Here is a 22553-nt window from a genome sequence, read left to right as displayed (position 1 = left end):
ACATACGACAGACTCAATTGAACTACTGGTGGAGTTAAGGCAACATGGAAGGCAGATAAAACAAGGTCAACATCTTCAGGGTTCATTAGAAAAAAAAACAACAAAAAAAACAAAACACACATACACATAGGCACTTAAAACTACAGTGTCTATAACTACCAAGGCTTCCAAGGCGTTAAGGGAGCTTTGGGGCTGAACAGGTGGGGCATAACATTAATGTCCGCCATATTAATGTCCCTATAAGTAGGTACACCCAGAGTGGTGTAGGTCAGTTTCTGAGGCTGGTGTCTGTTCCTTCGTGGGTACAGATGGGGTGAGGGTGACACAGCACTGTCTTCAACTTCCGTGGAGGACAGGTGTTGTCGGACCTGTGCCTCCCTTGTGTGTCCCTCCAACCCCACACTGTCCGCACCGGTGTAGTGTAGTGTAGGTGTGTTACGTTCAGGGACATGACAGACTGTGGGGATTGGGTGTGGGGTTTCAGGAGCAGGTAAATGGGGAAGGGGTGCAGGAGCAGATGAGTGGTGCAGGTGTGGGGTTTCAGGAGCAGGTAAATGGGGAAGGGGTGCAGGAGCAGATGAGTGGTGCAGGTGTGGGATTTCAGGAGCAGGTAAGTGGGGAAGGGGTGCAGGAGCAGGCGAGTGGGGCAGGGGTCCAGGAGTAGGGGGCTCAGATGAAAGGGGCTCTGGAGCAGTGAAGAGGGGCTGAGAGGGGTGAGGTTCAAAGGGCTCTGCCTCTGGATCCAACAAAAACTCCTCTTCTCTCTGGGTGACTGTTTTACGACTCCGCAAGGGGTATCTGAGTTCATAGTCACATTCTGAGTCACTTTCACTTTGTTCCGCCTGCCTTTTTGTGAGGGGGGGATGTGTTTGTCTCTCTCTGTTTGATTGTCTCTTTGTTTTCTTTTTAGGACACACATCAGGGACTGCAGACTCAACTGGTTCCTCCACAGGTAAGTAGTCACAGGGTAAGAGAAGGTTACGATGCAGCACTCTCTTGCTGCTTTTCCCATTTTCAGCTGTGACCTCGTAGACAGGGCTATCAGGAGTCTTTCTCTGGATGACAATGTGCACCTTGTCCTCCCAGTAGGATCTGAGTTTTCCAGGTCCTCCACGCTCAGACAAGTTTCTGACCAGGACTCTGTCTCCAGGTTGCAACTCATGACCATATGTTTTCTTGTCATAGTGCACCTTTCCTCGAGCCGCCTCCCTGGTTGCTGTGTGACTGGCAATGGAATAGGCCTCTCTCATTCTTCTTTGCCAGTTTGCCACATAGTCCTCATGCCCTTTATGTTTGTCGCTGACACCCAGGTTGAACAAGAGGTCGATGGGGAGCCTGGGTGATCTGCCGAACAGGAGGAAGTAGGGGGAATAGCCAGTCGCCTCTGAGCGGGTGGAGTTATAGGCATGAACAACTTTAGGCACAGAGGTCTTCCAGTCTGCCTTCTCTTCCTCTGTCAGGGTCCTCAACATGCTCAGCAGGGTCCTGTTGAACCTCTCTGCTTGACCATTCCCCTCCGGATGATATGGGCTGGTATGGGACCCTCGTATACCACTCAGTTCTTTCAACCTCCCAAGGAGTCGGTTATTAAACTCCTTTCCCATGTCATGGTGGATTTTACATGGAAAGCCAAATCGGAGGATGAAGTCGTTGAATAGTCTATCTGCAACAGTTTTAGCCTCCTTGTTTTTAGTGGGGTAGGCCTGTGCAAATCGGGTGAAGTGGTCCATTACAACCAGGATGTACTCGAATCCCTGTTTACAGGTCTCCAGGTGGAGGAAATCGATGGAGACCATCTCAAATGGGTAGGTGGTCTTAATAGATTCGAGTGGGGCTCTCATTTGTCTCTGTGGCTTTTTCTTCTTGAGGCACTCACATTTCTTGGTGACGAAATGTTCGACATCGACATGCATCCTCGGCCAGAAGAATCTGTCTCTGATGAGGCTCAGTGTTCTCTCCACTCCTAAATGTCCCATTTTCTGATGCAGCTCATGGAAGACGAGGGGATGGAAAACTCTGGGCAGGACAAGTTGGTCCTTCTCCACTGCTCTTCTGTGTAGTACTCCTTCACTATTGAGATATACCTTCGGCCACTGCCTTAATAGGACGCAAACATCAGAGTCTTCAGCGTTCAGCTCATGTCTCGAGGGCCTCTGGTTACGGCTGAGGTACAAGAGAGCTCTGCCAACAACTGGATCTTTCTCCTGGGCCTCCCTGAGCTCCTCAGGGGTGAGAGGAGAACCTAAGGCATTGGAGGGGGCATCGTGGACTAGACTCAGTGCTTGGACACACACACTCTCCCAGGTAGGTTTCTCTCTCCCCACAGTGACTCCAGTCATGGTGGCGCTGATGGTGTTTGGGCGAATCTCCTCTGTGCACTGACTCATGAAGCTGTTGATATCCAGGGGCATGCGTGATAAACCATCTGCATCTGCGTTGGACTTGCCAGGCCGGTATTTGATGGTGAAGTTAAAGTCGGCCAGCTCTGCTACCCAGCGATGACCAGTAGCGTTCAGCTTTGCAGTAGTGAGGACATAGGTGAGGGGGTTGTTGTCGGTGTACACAACAAAGGATGGGGCATGATACAGGTAGTCTCTGAATCTCTCACAGATGGCCCACTTCATGGCCAGGAACTCCAACTTGCCTGAGTGCATGTGGTAGGTTTTCTCAGGAGGTGTGAGAGTCCTGGAGCCATAGGCGATGACAGCCATCTTCCCGCCTTGTCTCTGATACAGGACAGCTCCAAGTCCATCCTGTGAAGCATCACAATGTAGGACCAAGGGCTGTGTCATGTCTGGGTAACCCAGAATAGGAGGAGAGGACAGGCAGTCTATCAGCTGATCCAAGATGGACTGGTGGAGCTGTGTCCAGTTGATAGGGGTGCGGGAGGGCTTTTGGCTGGAATTCTTGGCTGATCTCTTCCTCCTTCCCTTGACTACTGTGGCTGGCGGTGGATTGGGTGGGTCTGAGCCTGATGTGTCTGAGGAGAGGAGGGCATACAGGGGCTTTGCGACCTTTGAGAAGTCCTTTATGTATGATCTATAATATGAGACAAAACCCAGGATCTGTCTCAGCTCTCCTACAGTGGCTGGTTTCCTCTCCTTGAGTGCCTGGACGGGAGCTAAGTCCTTAGGGTCCATAGTATAACCCTCTCCACTGACCATTTTCCCCAGGAACCTGACATTTCTCTTGAAAAGCTCACACTTGCGGGGGGTGAGCTTAACGCCATGCTGCTTGTACCTCTTTAACACCATTCTCACATGCTCCAGGTGGTCTTCAAAGGTGGAGCTATGTACAAGGTTATCATCAAGGTACGGCTGACATATTGTGTCCCTGAGACCTGACAAGCATTCCTCCATGCTCCTCTGGAACTCAGCAGGGGCGGAGCTAAGGCCAAAGGGAATCCTTGTCCACTGATAGAGGCCCCACGGGGTGATGAAGGCAGTTAGTGGGCGGCTTCCGGGATCCAGGAACCCTTGGTGGTAGGCTTTTCCTTGATCGAGGACGGAGAACCATGAACTGCCACTCAGGGAGTCCAGCATGTCCTGTATACGAGGGATGGGATGACGGTCCGGCACTGATTTACTGTTCAACTCCCTGTAGTCACAACACAAGCGAAGGCTTCCATCCTTCTTTCTCACGCACACCACAGGAGAGGAGTATGGGGACCTAGAGGGGGTGATCCAACCTTTGTTCAGCAGGTCCTGGAGATACTCCTTCACCTCTGCATGGAGCGGCTTAGGGATGGAGATGTATGTCTTCTGGACAGGAGTGGGATCACTGAGTGTGATGTGCATGTTCAGTGTCGGTATACTGCCAATATCATTCTCATCATATGCAAATGCCTCACACTCCTCATGCAAGATCTCTCTCACTGCTTCCCTTTGGTGCTCAGACAGGTGTTCCAGGCCAACAGGAGGGTGCCACTTTGGTCTGTGTGCTTCGCCAGGGCTGATGTTTTCTCCCTCTCTCTGTGTTCCTGTGCTCACAGGGTTCATGCTGACTGCAGAACAGGTGGCATGGTGGGTGGAAGTTGAGACTGAGGCTTCAGGCTGGTCGGGAGAGAGTGTGGCAGCATACACAGCTTTTACTGTATCAAGGTGGCCAAGGATGGTGCGCTGGTCCAGTAAAATGGGGTGGTTAGTGGTGTTGGCAATGGGGATGTTGATAGAAGCCCTTTTTCTCCCAATATCGGTCTTTACCAGGCCCTCAGTCACTTCCAGGCCTTCCGGTAGTGGGTGCAGGTCACTGGGGGTGAAGAGGACTTCTCGACCTCTGAACATGGCTCCCAGACGGGCTGGCACAGAGATGGTTGTCACCTCGTTGGCAGACAAGTGGACTCTTCTGCGGCCTGTTGTCACCAGTCCAACACTTTCACATAGGTCTGGGGTCTGGATGAGTTTCACCACCATCCTGGCTATCCTGGGTCTGATGGAGAAGGTAGCACTGACAGTCTGGATAGTTGTAGGGTCTACTCTGGAATCAGGGCTCTGAGCTTTAACCACCTCCTCGATAACATTGTACCCTATTATAGGTCTCTCTGCCACACAGGGGTCATCCGACACAAGGATGGGGACAGCGAGGGCATCTGTTTCTCTCTCCTTATTGCACAGCTTAAACTCCACTTCAACCCAGCCACTGAAAGGAATTTCAGTCTGGTTAGCTGCTAACCCGGACAATGTCTCTGGTCCCAGGAGTTCTTTAATGGGCCTGAGGACGGTGTGCGGGAGATGTTCAGCCCTCCAGGCCTCATTGATGACAGTGGCCTGTGCTCCACGGTCCCACAGAGCTTCCACTGCAACGCCATCTATCCTGCAGTTCACCAGACACTGTTTCCCGATGAGGCTCACTAACTTGGTCTTTCGGTGCGGCTTGATATAGTTGACATGCAGGGGTTTCGGTGCAGATGTGGAGGGGTAAATGCTTGTGAGCTGTGGTTTTCTCTCGAGTGGGTTAATGTCTCTTGGCGCTATCTCTCTGTCTCTTGCAGGGTTATGGTGGGACCTGGGGTCTGGAGCTACTGATGGTCCCCTCTCAGCAGCCCATTCACGTTTCCCATCTGCCTTAGCCTCCTACACCCGCGGGAGACATGGCCAGACTCCCCACAGCGGAAACAGTGGTCACAGTGATCTCCTCTATGTGCCTGCTGACATGCTGTGCAACCCCTGGGTCTCTGCCTGGTCTCTGGCCTCACTCTCGCTGCCGGCTGGCAGGTGGTTGGCTGGTAGGTGTTTTGGTGAGAGGTGGGTGGTCTCTGTGAGTGCTGGGTGGTGGCTCCCATGGCTGCCAGGAACACTTGCCTCATCTCATAGACATCAGCCTTGAGCTGCTCCAACATTAGATGGGTGGCAGAGTCCTGAGCTTGAGCTTCCTTTGGCTGAGGCTGTGACACCTTTGCTGTCACTGGGGCGGGGCTTTTCACTGCTGGTGGAGCTGTACTGGGAGCCTCTGCCTGTATCTCACACATACGGGCTTCCCTACCATTGGTAGATTTTCTCAACTTCTTCTGCCTCTCTCCCTCCAGACTGGCAGCCTCACTCACCTTATCGATTAGTGTCTCATCTCTCACTGTGACGTCACTCAGGAAGGGCCTCACCTGGAATTTTATTGAGTCACTCAGAAGACCTGTCTCGATCGCCCGGAGAAACTTTCTCTGCACTAATTCTGGGTCATAGTAGTCATCTGCCTCTCCATCATTTGACTTCCACAGTAGCCTTTCTTTCAGCTCGATGGCACGGAACAGAAAGGTCTGAGCAGACTCCTTGGGCTCCTGTGAGATGTTAATTAGCTTGTGGTAGATGTCGGAGGTGCTCTCTTCCTTGTAGTGCCCCTTCAGGATGGATTTAAGGGTGGAGAGAGTTAAATTGCTCTTGATTTCAAGCATGTCTCTGAGGTGGAGACCTGGGCTGACTGCTCGTATTACTGCCTCTATCACTTCTGCCTCTGAATGTCCTTTCCGGAGGCCTGCTTCAATCTGGTGGACTAGACTGGTGTAGGACAGCTTGTCTTTTTGTCCTCCTTCCCCTATCTGTCCCATGATCTTAAATTCCCTCCGGAGCATGACTTCAGGCACATGTGTATGATGAGGGGTGCTGTTTCTTACCTCCTCGGTTGGATGGTGGCTGGGGGATGAAAACCGATCATTCAGGTGATGCTCATATGCTGACGGGGCATCCTGGTGCTTGGGGCTGAAAAGGTGGCTTTGATTAGGTTCAGTGTTGCATGGCCCTCTACTCTCCTCTCTCATCTCTTCCATGTATGTGAGTAGGCCTTTCAGGTACATACACACACGTTCCTCATCACCTTCCTTTTCTCCCATCTCCTCCAGTTTGCTTTCAATGATCTTTATGAGCCCCCTCTTTGTTTTGCTGGAGAACCCCCCCTCAGCAGGCATAGCACATTTTGTGTACTCACATACTTTAATGATGAGGGAGTGGTCCAACTGGTATAGGATGGCAGTGACTTCAGTCAGTAAAGACTCCATAACTCTGTTCTTGTTATACCGTATGTGATGTTACTGTTGGTGGTGAAGATGATGGTGGTCAGAAGGTTCTGGGTCGTCTCACTGGAGTGCTACCGCTGCTGGACTGGAGCACTCCTGGCTGGCTCGCCAAAAATATGTTGCACTCATGAACCTCAAAACTGGACTCAGAGTGGCATATTTTGTGAATGGTGTTTATTCTGCAAAATAATTATAAATGCAAAATGAGTCGGCTGGCACGGCTGGTACATACAGTTGTTTCTGCTGATAATCGCCAACTGACAAACAAATACTGTACAAATCATTGTGATTACTAATACAAAATAATGATCAAAATAATCAACATCAATAGAAAATTATAATTAAGCTACATTAGATTAATAATTCTTAATCACACTACTATCTATTCCAAGCATTCTGTAATGTACTAACCTTTCTACAAATCATAAGTAATGTATTTCTACACTTTCATTCACAAAACTGATTAAACTATATTTACAACTGGCATCTGCCTTGGTGCGCCGTTGCCATGGCGACTGTAAAGCTACTACTACAGCTGATGTTACCGCTAGCCACCGCAAGTCAAAACACACCCACATTCCGGCTCCCCTTCAAGGTAAAACATCTACAATATAACATACACACTCCCAAACAAACAACATATGTATGTGAGTTATCACAACCTAACAGGTAACTGTAAATATTGTAAAATGGTTAAAAGGACCGTTATAGTCGCGGTAGCGAACTAACGTTAGTTATCAATGTAGATTACCCCAAAAATACACGGACAACCAAGAACAGAAACAATAGCTCCGCTAGCTCACACACATTATAGTGGACGCATTTAAGTGCTCGGTGGCACTTGACTCACCTGCAAAATAATTATAAATGCAAAATGAGTCGGCTGGCACGGCTGGTACATACAGTTGTTTCTGCTGATAATCGCCAACTGAAGGACCAGCGCGAGCTCACGGCACCTGCCTGCGTTCTAAATTCTAAGACTAACTGCCTTCCCCAAGTAAACGTATGGAAATAATGTGGTGTTCAATAGTGGTGTCTGCTGAAGCAGAGATAAATATAAATCAGAGGATTTCAACATGCCACATATGCACCCACAATGTTAGCTGTTGTAGTTAAGGAAATGATTACAATTATTTTACTCTCCCTTTCTTTTTGCATGGTACCACACTGCCACCTTGTGGTCATTTATAACTAGGACAGGTCAATATAATGTTGACCAAGCTTAATGGTATTAAATGGTTAAATTGTTTTTCACATTATTCACATAGTTAGAAACACAAGTTACATATATGAGTTAACTTGGTAAAGACTGTCTAGTTATAGATTAGGCCATGAAGGTTTATTTGAGGTCCTTATATTGATATGCTAGCCATATAAATTCGAATGTAAGTTCCCAGGTTTTTATTATTTTGATCAATTGACAACAGTAATTGGTGGAGATGTAAAATACCTGTGTATTACTTTAGGAAGAAATCAATCAGTAATTAAGATCACTTTGTAAGGGATCTCAAAATAAAATAGACTAGAGGAAAAATTCCTCTTACATCCATTTCCCCCCCTCTCCCTATTCGGGGTGGAACCTTCTCAAACAAAGAAATTAATTAGTAAACAAGGCGTAACAGAAAAAGAGCGCGAAGCGTGATTTGCATGGCGAACCACGCCTGGAAATTCAAAGATCTATAAAACTCTCTGATCTGGCCTTGTTCGCAGTTCAACGTTCAGAGTTCAACGTTCAGTGTTCAACGTTCGCAGTTCAACGTTCGTTCAAGATTCCGCCCTCACCAAGAAACCTGCTGAAACCAAGATCAACAATTTTAGCTGCAACTCGCCTTTAGTGAAACTTAGAGTTTGAGCCTGGAGTTAGAGACGTCTTCTCCAGATGAACTTAAGAATCGCTTGCAAGAAGTTTGAACCTCGCGTCTAATAGTCAAGAAGTTATCAACGCCCGGCCAAGCGAAGATTGCTTTTGAAGCTATTTAGGAACGAGATTATTTAGACTGTACAACAGTTAGAAGAGCTAGAAACTTCAACTCCATCCAGCAGCCAACACTGGTGCAACATCGCCACAGTGTTCTACATCCAGGGGCCTGACGACTACAGCTGTGAGCCGGTAGCGCTGCTTGCCCCGACGTGACGATAGTACCAGAGACCAGCTGTTCCATCCAGCGTCTGCCGTTGCCAGGTAACCGGCCTCGCCGAGTCCGTCTCTCCGAGCTCAGCGGGACCAGACAACCCGACCGGCAAGACCTCCCAACTGAACAAAGTAGGCTCTGACTATCCACGTCTTTACTGCTGAGAGTTGATGCAAAAGCTTAGATTCAAATTAAATAGATCAAGAAAGTTAGGCTTTATAGTTTAGGTGTCCCGTAGCTTTCCGCCTCGTTCCTCTGCTTAATTGATCCATACATCTCTCCATTTACTGCTGCCAATTCTTATTCCCACATTTCATTATCATTTTCCTGGCATCCTTATTTTGTGTCATTACATTCCATGTCTAATTTAGTTTATAGTTTCCGTATTTCATTCTGGTGATCAATATCAGTGACTTATATTGCTTATTTCATTGAATATGGTTATACTTGGATCGTTAAATAAATATTCCCATCTATTGCAGAGAAGTTGTCATGTGTTTCCTTACTTGCAGAGAAAAGTAATCCATGAACTGGAAAGATCTCGTGATCTTTAGATTGATGACTGATTAGTATGAGTAAAGGTCTGGTGCCCCAACGAGTGTAATCTGATCTCTTGATCAGAATATTAATATTTATATGCCTTTACCAAATTATAAGTTCGATATTTTCGACTCAACACGCTACACACTTAACTTCAAACCAGTTCAAATAACACTGCAGACCACATTCACCCCAAAAATCAGCCATAAAACTAATCAAAAAACAATGTATGAATCAGAATTCTCACCAGAAAAGTAGTGCATTGAGAAAAAAATACTGCATTTGTGAAACTTCTGTATTTTACAGAAGTGTATCTGAAAGTGTATTTTACATTCAAGCTCAGCACTGAACCACATTTAAGACATTTAAATGCCCTGAATTTAGATAATTCAATTCAAAACTATTTAAGACTTTTTAAGGAGCCGCAGACACTCAAGAGACAGAGACAGATATAGACACATAAACTGAGAGAAAAAGAGTGAATAAATGAATAGAAACGAAGAGAAACAAGAGTAATACAGATAGAGAAAAGAGAAAGAGAGTGAGAGGGGAGAATCACATAGAAACAGACAGAGAGACAGAGAATAGAAATACTTAACACTGACCTTTGCATACCAATGCTTGTGACGAAAGCCTATTCATAAGAATTATTCATTCACACATTCCCAAAATGCCTGCATAGCTTAATTTTCAATTAGCATGCTTATAACCTCACATCAATAAGAAAATTCCAACGACTGCACACTCCTCCAATATTTAGAATTGCACTAAATATGATTCCATTTATGCTCCTCGTTTTGTGTTATTTCCAATTTGAATGCCTGTAATGGCACATATTCGCTAACGAAATTCCAACAATTGCACACATACTGTTTAACATTGCCACACTGTGTTGGTTTGGCTTGTGGTGTTTTTCAGGTGGATTAGAATTAACATTCTATAGCTGTGTGACTCTAAAAAGGCATTTTCTGTCTATCATAGTGGTGGAACAGTCCAAAAGATACATTGTTAAATGACTATTACTGTCCAATATCACAACTTATATCATGATACTGGCTTATATTTTGTTGAAAATGAACAAAGTTACCTCCCAAAATCACCCAAAATGAATTTTTGTGTAATCATTTGTACAACTTCACTAGATTCTAGCACTGCCCAGATAAGGATGTCACACTCTGGACCTTATTTGGGACAGTCCAGTTGTCAGTCATGATCATGTTAGTAGATAGCAAACCCGATATAAGTTGAGCTTGCTTTGTTCTTATCTCTATCCCTTTTTACTTTGGACACCCACATGTGGCCCTGACTGAAGTAAACTCACCTCGACCTGCTGTTTCAACTGCCTGATCTTTGATTCACATCTCCATATTACTGGTACTTTACTTGACTACTCTATTGAGATTCCGCCCTTGAAAGAACACACATTTACATCTACAATATATAATACAGAAATGTGTTTTGCAATTGCACAGCCTGGAAAGGGTTAGAGATGTAGTCAAGGGTAAACAAACCTAAGTTCAGTTGAGTTCAGCCATCGTTGGTGAGTCCAGCTCTCCCTGGACTGAGCGCTCAATTTGATTTAACTCTTCCAATATTTTCCACCATTGGTCCTTCCTGACCACATAAGCTTAGTTCGGAATGGTTCACTCATTCACTCACTAACTATTCCCTATGACTGATTTGTCATATAGTGAACTATATGGGCAACAACCAAACAAAGTTTCAGACACTACATTAAAAATCATTCCTCTGGACATTCGTCTGACGCACCCGGACACGCCCAGCAGCTCATAAACAAACCAAGCACTCATGACAGCAGGTTGAAACGTACTCGGGTATCGATTTTGCGAAGTTTTGAACATTCAATTACAAATAAATTGTTGAAATTCTAATCATGTTTAAGTGTGGTTTTGTCAACTAAGGTGCTGTCTCCTAATGGTAGCAAGCTGTTTTGGTTTGGCAAACAATAAGCTGGTGAGCTAATGTTAGCTAGCTCACGCTCACACTATTACCAGGGTTCCTACACATTTTCAAATAATAAATTCCATACTTTTTCCAGACCTTGATTTGTTTTGAAGATTTTGTCTGGTGTTCAATATGATTTGCGCAGATAGACATCTTGCCCCTGCTAACTAGGTCATATCACTGTATAGATGAAGATTGTTCTTCACAGCGACAAATATCAGAATATGTGAGATGATTGGCAGGGTTCCTACACGGTTTCCATTTTAAAATTCCATATTTTTCCCAGACCCTATGTTCTTGACCGGATTTGATTTTGGTGGGTATTTGATATAATGCATGCTGACAGCGGCTGGGTAATAAGAGCGTCCCTCTATCTGAACATTATTCTTCACATCAACAAAAACTGTGGACTCAAAGTGGCTCTACAACAACATAAAAGCTAGAATTATGTGTGTATCGGACCTGAGCCGCAACATTTTCCATACTTTTCCAGACATTTTTTTCAAATTCCCAAACTATTCAAGACCTGGAAATAATCAAATTCATTTTTAATACTTTTCCAGGGTCCCTACCTGCATAGGGACCCTGTATTAGCCCCTGTATTGGTGGCTAAAGTAGTTAGCTATAGCTGCCTGATTCAAGTAGTTGTTTTGCTGGTTTAAGTTATGCTTCTCAGACACAAACGGAGGCAAACTTTAACTCAAATGAGGCATCTAAGACGTCTTTTGTTGATTCACCAACACTATCAACGAGTAAATAGACCAACTTCTATTAGCTCACATGTTAGCTAACTAACACTCTTCTTCGGTAAGACACGATTGCATTGCATTGTGGTATATAGGAGAAATTGTAGGGTAACATCAGGGCATCCAATTCCGGACAGCATATGACCAAAAAATCACAATCACATACCAATATATTTCATCCTATACTGTTTTTGCTGACATTTCTCATAAATTAACAATCCTCCATCTGTCTTTTTTAAAGTTGAATATCGCTTTTACCTTAACTTGTAATTGATTTTCTTCCAGTCCCTGCAAATGGATGATAGCGCACCTATTTTTGAGATTCAAACTTCGTATCCAATTCCGGACACTTACTTTCGTCCGTGTCGGTGTATTCATATACTCGATATTAACCCTTTATTAACCCTTCTTGTACCTTCACAATGTTACAGATACTTGTAAGAAGTGCAGGCTATGTACTCAAAGCTCTTATTTTTCCATTTATCAGCCAATACCGATTCTCTACATGAAGTAACTGTCACCCAAAGTGGGATTTAAGGCTTCCCGCTTCTTGCTCGTGACTAAGTTTGTAAGTTAGTGTTTTATATGCTTAAATGTGTATAGATATTTATGAAATTTAATACCTAGCTTCTGAAATGTGTATGAAATTACGTCATTTAGCTTTTGGTTAGGAACTCGCGAGTGACCGGAATTGGATACAATTCCGTTACATCATCTGTTCACTACAGTTTACAGTGCACTGTGGGTAGTTTATAGTTGAGAATTTGGACACTAGTACAAAGTGGCAGACGCACTATATAGTGCACTATTTCTATAATAGGTAACGTTTTGAACAGAGCTATAGACTCGCATGGACAAAACGAGGAAGTGTCACGCATTGCTGTGGGGTGGATTTTCTCTTGTTCAGCCCAAACGCATTACTTGGATTGAAAATAGGGCAATATGTATTCATGAAGATATTACATGGGGGATCTTTAAGTTGTTAACATGGCAGGGGTTTTAAGAGAGGACGCTCAGATTAGGGGAGAGACGGCGTCGGCTGTGTGTTCCCATGCCGGTTGGAGGAGAAACCCTGAGTACACAATGTACTCATCTGAGAGAGAGAGTGAGAGAGAGAGAGTAATGGAGAGATAGAAAGAGGGAGGAGGGGGAAGAGGGAAGTGAGAGAGAGAGGACAGAGTGTGTGTGTGTGAGAGCGAGCGAGCGAGCAGAGGTCATTTATATAACCAGAGTGATGAAACATCCATAATTTAGCCCTTTTAAAGTGTGAACAAGACTGGGCTCCTTTAGACAGACAGCGGGGGTACAAGGGAAGCCATTTACTCTGGGAAGAGGGGAAGAAGGAGCACTCCACATCTTCCAAATCACTTCTTCAAACTTATTTTCATACACTTGCTTTAATGCGGTCTCTTTTGTCTTTACTTATTTGGATATACTGCAATTTTTTTCTCACGGTTCTATCTTGTATCTTCTTGTTTTGACTCGCTTACTTTATGGAGTATGGTGGGTTTTTTTGCCTTTACTTGATTCTCACAGCGCTCTGCATACCGCTTTAAAATCAGCGCTCTACAAATAAAGCTTATTATTATGATTATGACTTGAGGGGCTGACGAGAATGACAGATGTCAGCCGGAGAGAGAGAGAGAGAGAGAGAGAGAGGGAATGACAGATAAAAAAGAGCAGAGAGGGAGAGCAATAGGGTGTTCGTGTGCATCCATTACCCTCGTAACACACACCCCCCCCCACCCACCCCAACCCCATCGCCATGGCAATAAGCCGCGGTGAGAAAAAGGGCCCATCACCATCATCATCATCATCATTCCTGTCGCCGCGTCGGGCATTGTCCTCGCCGTCCTTTATTATGGGATGCGTTTTGCTTCCTGAGAGCACTCCGGACCTCGCCATGGAAACGGACCCATGGCTCAGACTGAGGGTTTAGGTATCACCCCCCACCCCCCCCTCCACCCCAAAACACACACAGCTTCCCAAGTTCCTTCAATGGACGATGAACACAAACTCCCTCTGTTTTCATGCAGCACGTTTGCCACCACCATGATGGGTAAAATATCACTTTATAAGATGATTATGAATAGGTTTTTATTATGGTTATGCTGGGTTTCAATGGAGAGTTTTAGTGTCCCGTGGTCTAAATGGTGTTTTCAGAGGCTTTTCCACCCTGACAAGAATACGATTCTGGGGGAAACACTGAATCCTTGGAATTCACAGGAATCTATTGACATGAAAATGCTCAAATTTAAAGATACTGGCAAAATATCGACTATCAACTATATATCGGCGATGCAAAAATGTTAAAATGTAGCCCCGTTTCGCCCGAAAAACACGAGTCACAACATTAAAGGTAGGGATTTTATCATTATAAAGATCCAACCAAGGACAGTGTTGGCACGGCACACTGCAGTAGAGGCAAAACCGGGACCAAAACGATTGACACTGCTGCGAGAATAATGTTATAAAGGAGACGGTGCGGGGGGGGGGTGGGGGGGGGGGAATCAGTTCATACATAGAAATCACCTCCCTGGAAAGCGCTGTTAATTCAGTGTGTCAGGACCACTGCAGAGGAGAAGGAAGGAGGAGGAGGAGAGAGAGACTGAGAGAACGGGGTTACCAAGAGCAGTATTTTTGTACTGAAACGGTCGATGGCCAATGTTTTGTGCTGAAATTCAATATCTTTAATCTGACCATTTGCATGCCAAAAAAAATACAAGGATTCAGTGTTTCCCCCTAGAGTTTTATTCTTGGCAGGGGGAAAAAAAAAACCCTCTGAAAAAGCATTTAGACCATCATGGGACACTCTGCCTCAACAGCGAAACACTGAATACACAAACTATTTGTTTAAATATTTATGATTTTGTGTAGCTCTACCACCACGCTGGCTCCTATTAGATATTCAATAAAAAGCAAATATCTGCCTCATCTATCGGCCAACCGATATATCGGTCGAGCCCTAATGGAGAAAGAAAGAGAAACGGACAGAAAAAACGACTGATATTCAGTGTGTGGGAGAGGAAATGAGCCCAAATCCTCCATGCAAGGACGGAAGGGGATTTCATATAAAAAACACTTCAGCTTTTATCCGGACGCTTTGGCACTCTTGTCCTTTACTTTGACGCCAATGAAGTCAGATTTGAATTATAAATTGGATTGAACTGAAGCGGAGGGACGGTGACAGAGCGAGGGGAAACCCGAGCGGCTCTCTGATGGCGGCGGGGCGAGGTAAACAGAGGGATGGAGGGATGGAGGGATGGAGGGAGGGACGGATGGATGGGTGCGCGAGTGCTCAAGGCGCAGTGCCGCGTATTTGACTTATTGATTATGTGTGAAATCTCATCCAGTCGACGTGGCCGCAAGGTGTGTAGCGTTGGTTATTTATAGCGGGGGCATCCGCTCTCCCTCTTCCGTGCTGCGGTCAGGGATTCTCGATCGATGCCGTAGCCGCCGGCTCCTCCTTTTTGTCAGCGGAGCTTTAGCCTCATCTCCATACTAATATCAACCCCGCCTCGCATTGGGAATACACGGGCCCATCACGTATTACAAATTTATATCGAAAAACCCCAGAACAAAAAAACAAAAAAACAACAAAAAAACGGCCTTTTTCCCGCTTTGTCGTTTTTTGTCGCCGAGGAGACATGAAGGTCGGCGGCCGTGGGGGTGGGGGGGGGGGTCCGGGTCCGTGTATTGAAAATGTCACAGGTTTGAATCCGCCGTGTGACCTTTGCTGAATGTCACCCCCCCCCCCCCCCCCCCACCTCTCTGTATTCCATCTTTCCTGCTACTCTGCCGCTGTGTTCTTTAATAAAAAGCAGAAATGCCATAAAAAAAATAAAATAAATAAATGTATTCGAAGTATTCGAAGCCACGGCCGCTCAATCTTCACGGCTCCCAATTGGGTATGGCATTTACCTTCGCCTGCCTAAGTTTCATCAGTGGGTTTTATCACTGTAATAGAGAGCAAAGATCAAGCAAAAAAAAAAAAAAGATCAGGTAGCTGTATTTAAAAAAGAAAAAAAAAATCACTTCGGGGGAGGATTCAGGATCCGTGTTCCTTTTGAACTGATCGTTTGGTGACCCATGTCTAATCATTTATCACATTGACCAGATAATAATAATAACATTTTATCAGTTATCATTCATTGCATTCATTCCACTTTGTCCTAAGAATGCGGTCTAAATGAGATGGTTTGGAAGTTTTGGTGACAAATTACAGTATATTCGATGCAGGGACTTTGCCATAGCTTAGGGTTTTGTGAATTTGTGAATTTGGTGAATGTCGATGGTGGATCCCACCATGATAAGTCTACTGGTAGGTTTTATTGAGCCTCTGTTCCACTCAGCTTGTTCCCATTTGGATTGCCGACTTGTCTCCTAGTCTCCTAGCCTTGTCTCCTAGCCTCCTAGCCTTGTCTCCTAGCCTCCTAGCCTTGTCTCCTAGCCTCCTAGCCTTGTCTCCTAGCCTCAATGGCAGTAAGCCTAAAGTTTATTAACCAGAATTAATTCAGGCCCTATTCTGAGAAGTTCCTAAGTAGGAAAATTAAAGATATTCGTAAGAAATTAGACTGTTACTAAGAAAATATTGAGGAATTGCACTTAAGAGCCTACTTAAGAACTTCCTAAAATGTCCTCTTATGTCATTTCTTAAGATCTATCTTAAGAACACATTGGTGAATCCGGCCCCGGGTTCCCGCAGTGGCCCTGATGTAAAATACCATGAATTTTCTCTGAGTGCTTCTGTGACCTTAAAATTTGTATTCTTTCCTGGTTTGTTAATGTTGTTTTTCTAAAGGGGTGAACAGTCTGGTTTCCACTACAGTCGGGCTGAAATCCTCCGTCAAATTCAAATAAAGTGTGAAACAACTTGTAAAATACATTCTGCTATATTCCTGTGTAGCGATACCAGTGAGACCTTTGGAGAAAGCCCCAACCTCTCTGTTGCTTTCTCAAAATCAACACAACATGGCCTATCACAACAAATGGCCATAAAGGTGTCTGGCTGATACAAACCACAACTTCAAAAGGGGCATCTGCCAGCAGGAGATGTCACCCTAAAGCTTTTGGGGAATTAACGACAGGATACTGCGAGGAGGTTTGCAACTTTCTCACACATTCCAGAGTTAATGACCTTTATCTTCCAGCCATCGGGAGAAGAAGGACCCAAGGACTCAGGAGCCCTAATGAACAATACATTCACACATTCATACCTTCCACACCTATGAATATAGGGGATCATCCTCCCTTTCTTTATTGGAGCACCAGACGGTCTGATTAATCGAAAGGGACAGTCACCATTGGGTGAGAACGGGTATACATACCAATGTGTCAATACGAAGGAACAACAGACTGCTGGAGACACTTATCAGAGTCTCATCACTACCCCTCTCTGGAACAGGACTGTCATAAATCTTTTCCCTCTCTCTGCTCTCTCCTCTGAACTTACTCTCAACCCTATACTTCTTAAAATGTTTTTAATAAGTGTATTATGTATCTTGAAGTATAGGCTAAATGTGCCAACTATATATGTTGAAGCTGTTTAATTCGTGGTGAATTGTATGCACCCACAATGTTAGCTGTTGTAGTTAAGGAAATGATTACAATTATTTTACTCTCCCTTCCTTTTTGCATGGTACCACACCTTGTGGTCATTTATAACTAGGACAGGTCAATATAATGTTGACCAAGCTTAATGGTATTAAATGGTTAAATTGTTTTTCACATTAGTCACATAGTTAGAAACACAAGTTATATATATGAGTTAACTTGGTAAAGACTGTCTAGTTATAGATTAGGCCATGAAGGTTTATTTGAAGTCCTTATATTGATATGCTAGCCATATAATTTAGAATGTAAGTTCCCAGGTTTTTATTATTTTGATCAATTGACAACAGTAATTGGTGGAGATGTAAAATACCTGCGTATTACTTTAGGAAGAAATCTTAATTAAGATCACTTTGTAAGGGATCTCAAAATAAAATAGACTAGAGGAAAAATTCCTCTTACATCCATTTCCCCCCCTCTCCCTATTCGGGGTGGAACCGTCTCAAACAAAGAAATTAATCAGTAAACAAGGCGTAACAGAAAAAAAGAGCGCGAAGCGTGATTTGCATGGCGAACCACGCCTGGAAATTCAAAGATCTATAAAACTCTCTTATCTGGCCTTGTTCGCAGTTCAACGTTCAGAGTTCAACGTTCAGAGTTCAACGTTCGCAGTTCAACGTTCGTTCAAGATTCCGCCCTCACCAAGAAACCTGCTGAAACCAAGATCAACAATTTTAGCTGCAATTCGCCTTTAGTGAAACTTAGAGTTTGAGCCTGGAGTTAGAGACGTCTTCTCCAGATGAACTTAAGAATCGCTTGCAAGAAGTTTGAACCTCGCGTCTAATAGTCAAGAAGTTATCAACGCCCGGCCAAGCGAAGATTGCTTTTGAAGCTGTTTAGGAACGAGATTATTTAGACTTTACAACAGTTAGAAGAGCTAGAAACTTCAACTCCATCCAGCAGCCAACACTGGTGCAACATCGCCACAGTGTTCTACATCCAGGGGCCTGACGACTACAGCTGTGAGCCGGTAGCGCTGCTTGCCCGACGTGACGATAGTACCAGAGACCAGCTGTTCCATCCAGCGTCTGCCGTTGCCAGGTAACCGGCCTCGCCGAGTCCGTCTCTCCGAGCTCAGCGGGACCAGACAACCCCGACCGGCAAGACCTCCCAACTGAACAAAGTAGGCTCTGACTATCCACGTCTTTACTGCTGAGAGTTGATGCAAAAGCTTAGATTCAAATTAAATAGATCAAGAAAGTTAGGCTTTATAGTTTAGGTGTCCCGTAGCTTTCCGCCTCGTTCCTCTGCGTAATTGATCCATACATCTCTCCATTTACTGCTGCCAATTCTTATTCCCACATTTCATTATCATTTTCCTTTCATCCTTATTCTGTTTCATTACATTCCATGTCTATTTGAGTCTATAGTTTATCAGTGACTTATATTGCTTACTTCATTGAATATGGTTATACTTGGATCGTTAAATAAATATTCCCATCTATTGCAGAGAAGTTGTCATGTGTTTCCTTACCTGCAGAGAAAAGTAATCCCTGAACTGGAAAGATCTCGTGATCTTTAGATTGATGACTGATTAGTATGAGTAAAGGTCCTTCATTTACGAAGGTGGTGCCCCAACGAGTGTAATCTGATCTCTTGATCAGAATATTAATATTTATATGCCTTTACCAAATTATAAGTTCGATATTTTCGACTCAACACGCTACACCTGTAAAGTGACCTTTTGTAAAATTCCCTAATATTCCCCGTTTTCCAAAGAGAATTTATCAAATTCCTCGACTTTCCCTGTCTGGAATAAACCTCGGTAAATTCCATGATATTCCAGAAACTGACCAGTGGGCACCCAATGAAGAAACCCTTGTTTGCAGTCAGTATTTCATGTTGGGTGGATTCAACCATAGTCTGCTGACAGCTGTTCATGTGTTGGATATGGATCTCTGAAGCTACTGATGATGTAATAACTGCCAGATATGGTAATTACTTGTCAAAATGTAATAAAACGTCCCACTACACGAGTCAAAAATGTAATAACACCTGACATTATAATACTTTTTTAATAATACTAAATGATAATACTACATTATCTAACATGCAATTATTAAGATGTTATTACATTGTCTGGCAATTTATTACATGAAAAAGTTTAATGATGCTTTTGATCCATTAAAAGAACATTGTATTATATTTTGACAAGTTATTCCATTATCTGACAGTTATTCCACTGTAAGCTGCTAGAGTAGGGATTGGGGGGGAATGGGTGATCTATTGCTCATGTCTTACCCAGGCCTAGCAGGTCCACAGCGGCCTCTGTGCTCTTCTTGGGACTGGCTCTGCAATCTGACTGAAGATCGGCCCTCTTCTTGGAGAAAGACAGAGAGAAAGATGCAGAGAAATGATTTATTAAAGATACTGAATATCAGCACAAAATATCTTTGCTATTGGTGACTTTGGTCTAAAACTGTTGGTATCGGCCTTCAAAAACCCATGGCAGTCAAAGCCTATTATGTACTATTGTGTATACACATTTTCAAAGCAAATCATTTATCATGTTATTCATCTAGATATGGTTTGAATGCAACTGATTTGCTGGTGGTATATTGCCTTGGCAATATTGTTTCTGATAAACAGTTCTGCCGATAAACTCATTAAACTGAAAAGAGAAAGAGGGGGAGAAGGAGGCAAGAGGGAGGAAAATGCGAGGGAGAAAGAGACGGCGTGGGAAGAGGGATTGAGAGAGAGAGAGGAAGAGGGAGAGATTACAAGCAAAATGGTTGGGGAATGAGGTGGGGGGGGAGGGAAGGAGGGAGGGGGAGATGGAGATAGATAGAGACAGGAGTGAGAGAGACGGGAGGGAGAGAAAGCGGCGGAACAGAGAGAGAGAGAGAGAGGGAGAGTAAAAGGTTAACACGTAGGCCATGAGAGATCTACAACGCCGGTAACAAACCCAATTTCCACCCCACCCCCACCCCCCCACCCCCACCCCCCCGACCCCAAAACAAGATCGATGGACCACATTAGATTCAATGTCGTTTCAATCCAGGGCAATGAAAACAATTACCGAGTCCACGCCTAATCAAGAACGCATTGGCCGACCAGTTGATGTGTGTTGGGACTGCGGCGGCTCCGGCAGAGCGGGGCGGGAAGGTCGTTTGGGCACGGCGGCAAAAAGGTCGGTTTCATATTGACCCGACAGTGACACGCTCTGTTATACAGTCCGAATCAGGCAGGAATCATAGGGAAACAAGGGTGAGACCGATATCGGTTTGCTGATATATCGGGCCAATACTGGCTTTATATCAGATACCAGCCTCTGATATGAAGGTTCCACCCTGGCCGCGGCTACAAAACTAATGTTATATTCTATGCACATTTATTCATTTAACTGTTCAACGAAGCATTGAATAGGTGGGCGGGTCCCCCTGCCTTAAAGAGCCGCTGCTAGTATTTCATTAGTCCGGCTTTCAATGGAAGGTTTTAGTGTCCCATAATGGTCTGAATGCTGTTTCAGAGGCTTTTCCACCCGGACAGCAATGAGATTCAGGGGAAACACTTGACTACAGGGCAAATTTAAAGACACAAAAATATTGTTATCGTTATCAGCCTTCAAAAGCCCATATTGGTCAAACCCAAATCCAAACTGCTTATAAGAAGTGAGACTCAAACCCAGAGACCGGAAAACCTGACGCCTCGATAACTTGGCCATTCTTAATGTGTACAGGGAAAACAAGTTAGGGCTGGGCGATATGGACAAAATCATATATCACGATATGTTTGACCAAATACCTCAATATTGATATTGCGACAATATTTACACAATGAGATTTTTGATAAATAATCATCAGTGGATATAATGACTAAGTGGATAAAGGCAAATAATAGAGCAGCTAGAACAGTCTGGTAAGTTCAGAAAATGACATCACTTTACTGTAATGCAGCCTTTAAAACCAGGAAAAGACAACACTTATGCCATATCACAATATTACGATATCCAAAATCAGACGATATCTAGCCTCATATCATGATATTGATATAATATCGATATACTGCCCAGCCCTAAAACAAGTGCAACGAGAAAAATATAAACGGTGTTACTCATCACACTCTGTACAGTGTTACAAAACTAACACAGCCTTACATGGCCTTTTAATGCTGTATCCCATGGTGCTGCTGTGAGGGACCGAGAGAGAAAGAAAGACAGAAATAAAGAAATCCTAAATGTCACTGTGCATAAACAGCTTAGACTCTCCATTGTCTGCTCAGCAGGATTTGGATTTGGACTTGCTGCCAAAAAGCGTCTCCAGACGTTGACAGACAAGTCGACTTTTCCCTCCTCCCGGATCGGTTATCGAGGGGACGGACATCCCTCGTAGTAATTGGCTATCCGGGGCGACACCGAGTGACGCCCGCTTGACAGACGGCTAGCGACAGGCCGTGATTGGCTGTCAGGGCCGGGTCGCGCTCGAAGGGGAGGACGCGTAATTGGAAGGGAGGCCGGCCGATCGATAACTCCACCCCGCGGCAGGTGAATAGAGTCTTCGCTCGATGGCGACGCCAGTCTGAATGAAAAGGCGGCGAACAAACCGAAGCCTCTGACTGACGCTGTCACATCCGATCGCTGTCAAAAACACACCAGACAAAGCCATCAGCTGCCGTCTGTCACACAGAGTGTCGGAGCGCTGGCAAAGTCTACTTTAAGTTCCTCCCCAGTGTTAGTCTGGGAACAGCTCCTGGCTATGCCGTGACATGTTTTGAGAGAAGACTGACAGCTGAGGTATTGTCGGGTCTCATCCCGTCCCGTCACGCATAGGTTGCGAAGATAACCGCTGCATCACGACTTCCGACAACATGTCACGAAGACAATGGCAAAAAAAAAGTGCAAAATGAGATAAATGAATGACTAAATGACTACATGAAAAATGTGACTTTACTGATTTTACTAAATGATTACTGACAAAATTCTAACTTCTTTTAAATCATTTGATCAGTTGTATTTTTGCTTGATCAGCAATAGCAATAATAAAAAAAAAAAAACAGGCAAGGAGACAAAAACTAATCAAGATAGGGAAGGGAGCTGCTAGTGATGCAAAAATATCAATT

The 22553-nt window shown here is 44.5% G+C and overlaps 1 protein-coding gene across 2 annotated transcripts in view; it reads right to left on the bottom strand.

The window, feature by feature from the left end:
- The window catches only part of LOC139652076 (stromal membrane-associated protein 1-like), a 103252-nt gene that overhangs the window by 23468 nt on the left and 57231 nt on the right, over nt 1-22553 (bottom strand). Inside the window, exon 6 of one of the 2 annotated variants that reach the window (XM_071529025.1) lies at nt 19737-19815. In XM_071529025.1, the coding sequence (XP_071385126.1) occupies nt 19737-19815 (79 nt within the window). The remainder of the gene's footprint in view (nt 1-19736; nt 19816-22553) is intronic. The other variant, XM_071529026.1, reaches the window with a different exon arrangement.

This window comes from Centroberyx affinis, unplaced genomic scaffold (genome assembly GCF_046629955.1).
Source record: "Centroberyx affinis isolate AG114_WGS23_722 - 3 ecotype Tasmania unplaced genomic scaffold, CSIRO-AGI_Caff_v1 ptg001755l_1, whole genome shotgun sequence".
NCBI classification, from domain to species: domain Eukaryota; kingdom Metazoa; phylum Chordata; class Actinopteri; order Beryciformes; family Berycidae; genus Centroberyx; species Centroberyx affinis.
Note: the sequence above shows the minus strand (reverse complement) of the source record. Positions and strands in the feature narration are given on the sequence as shown.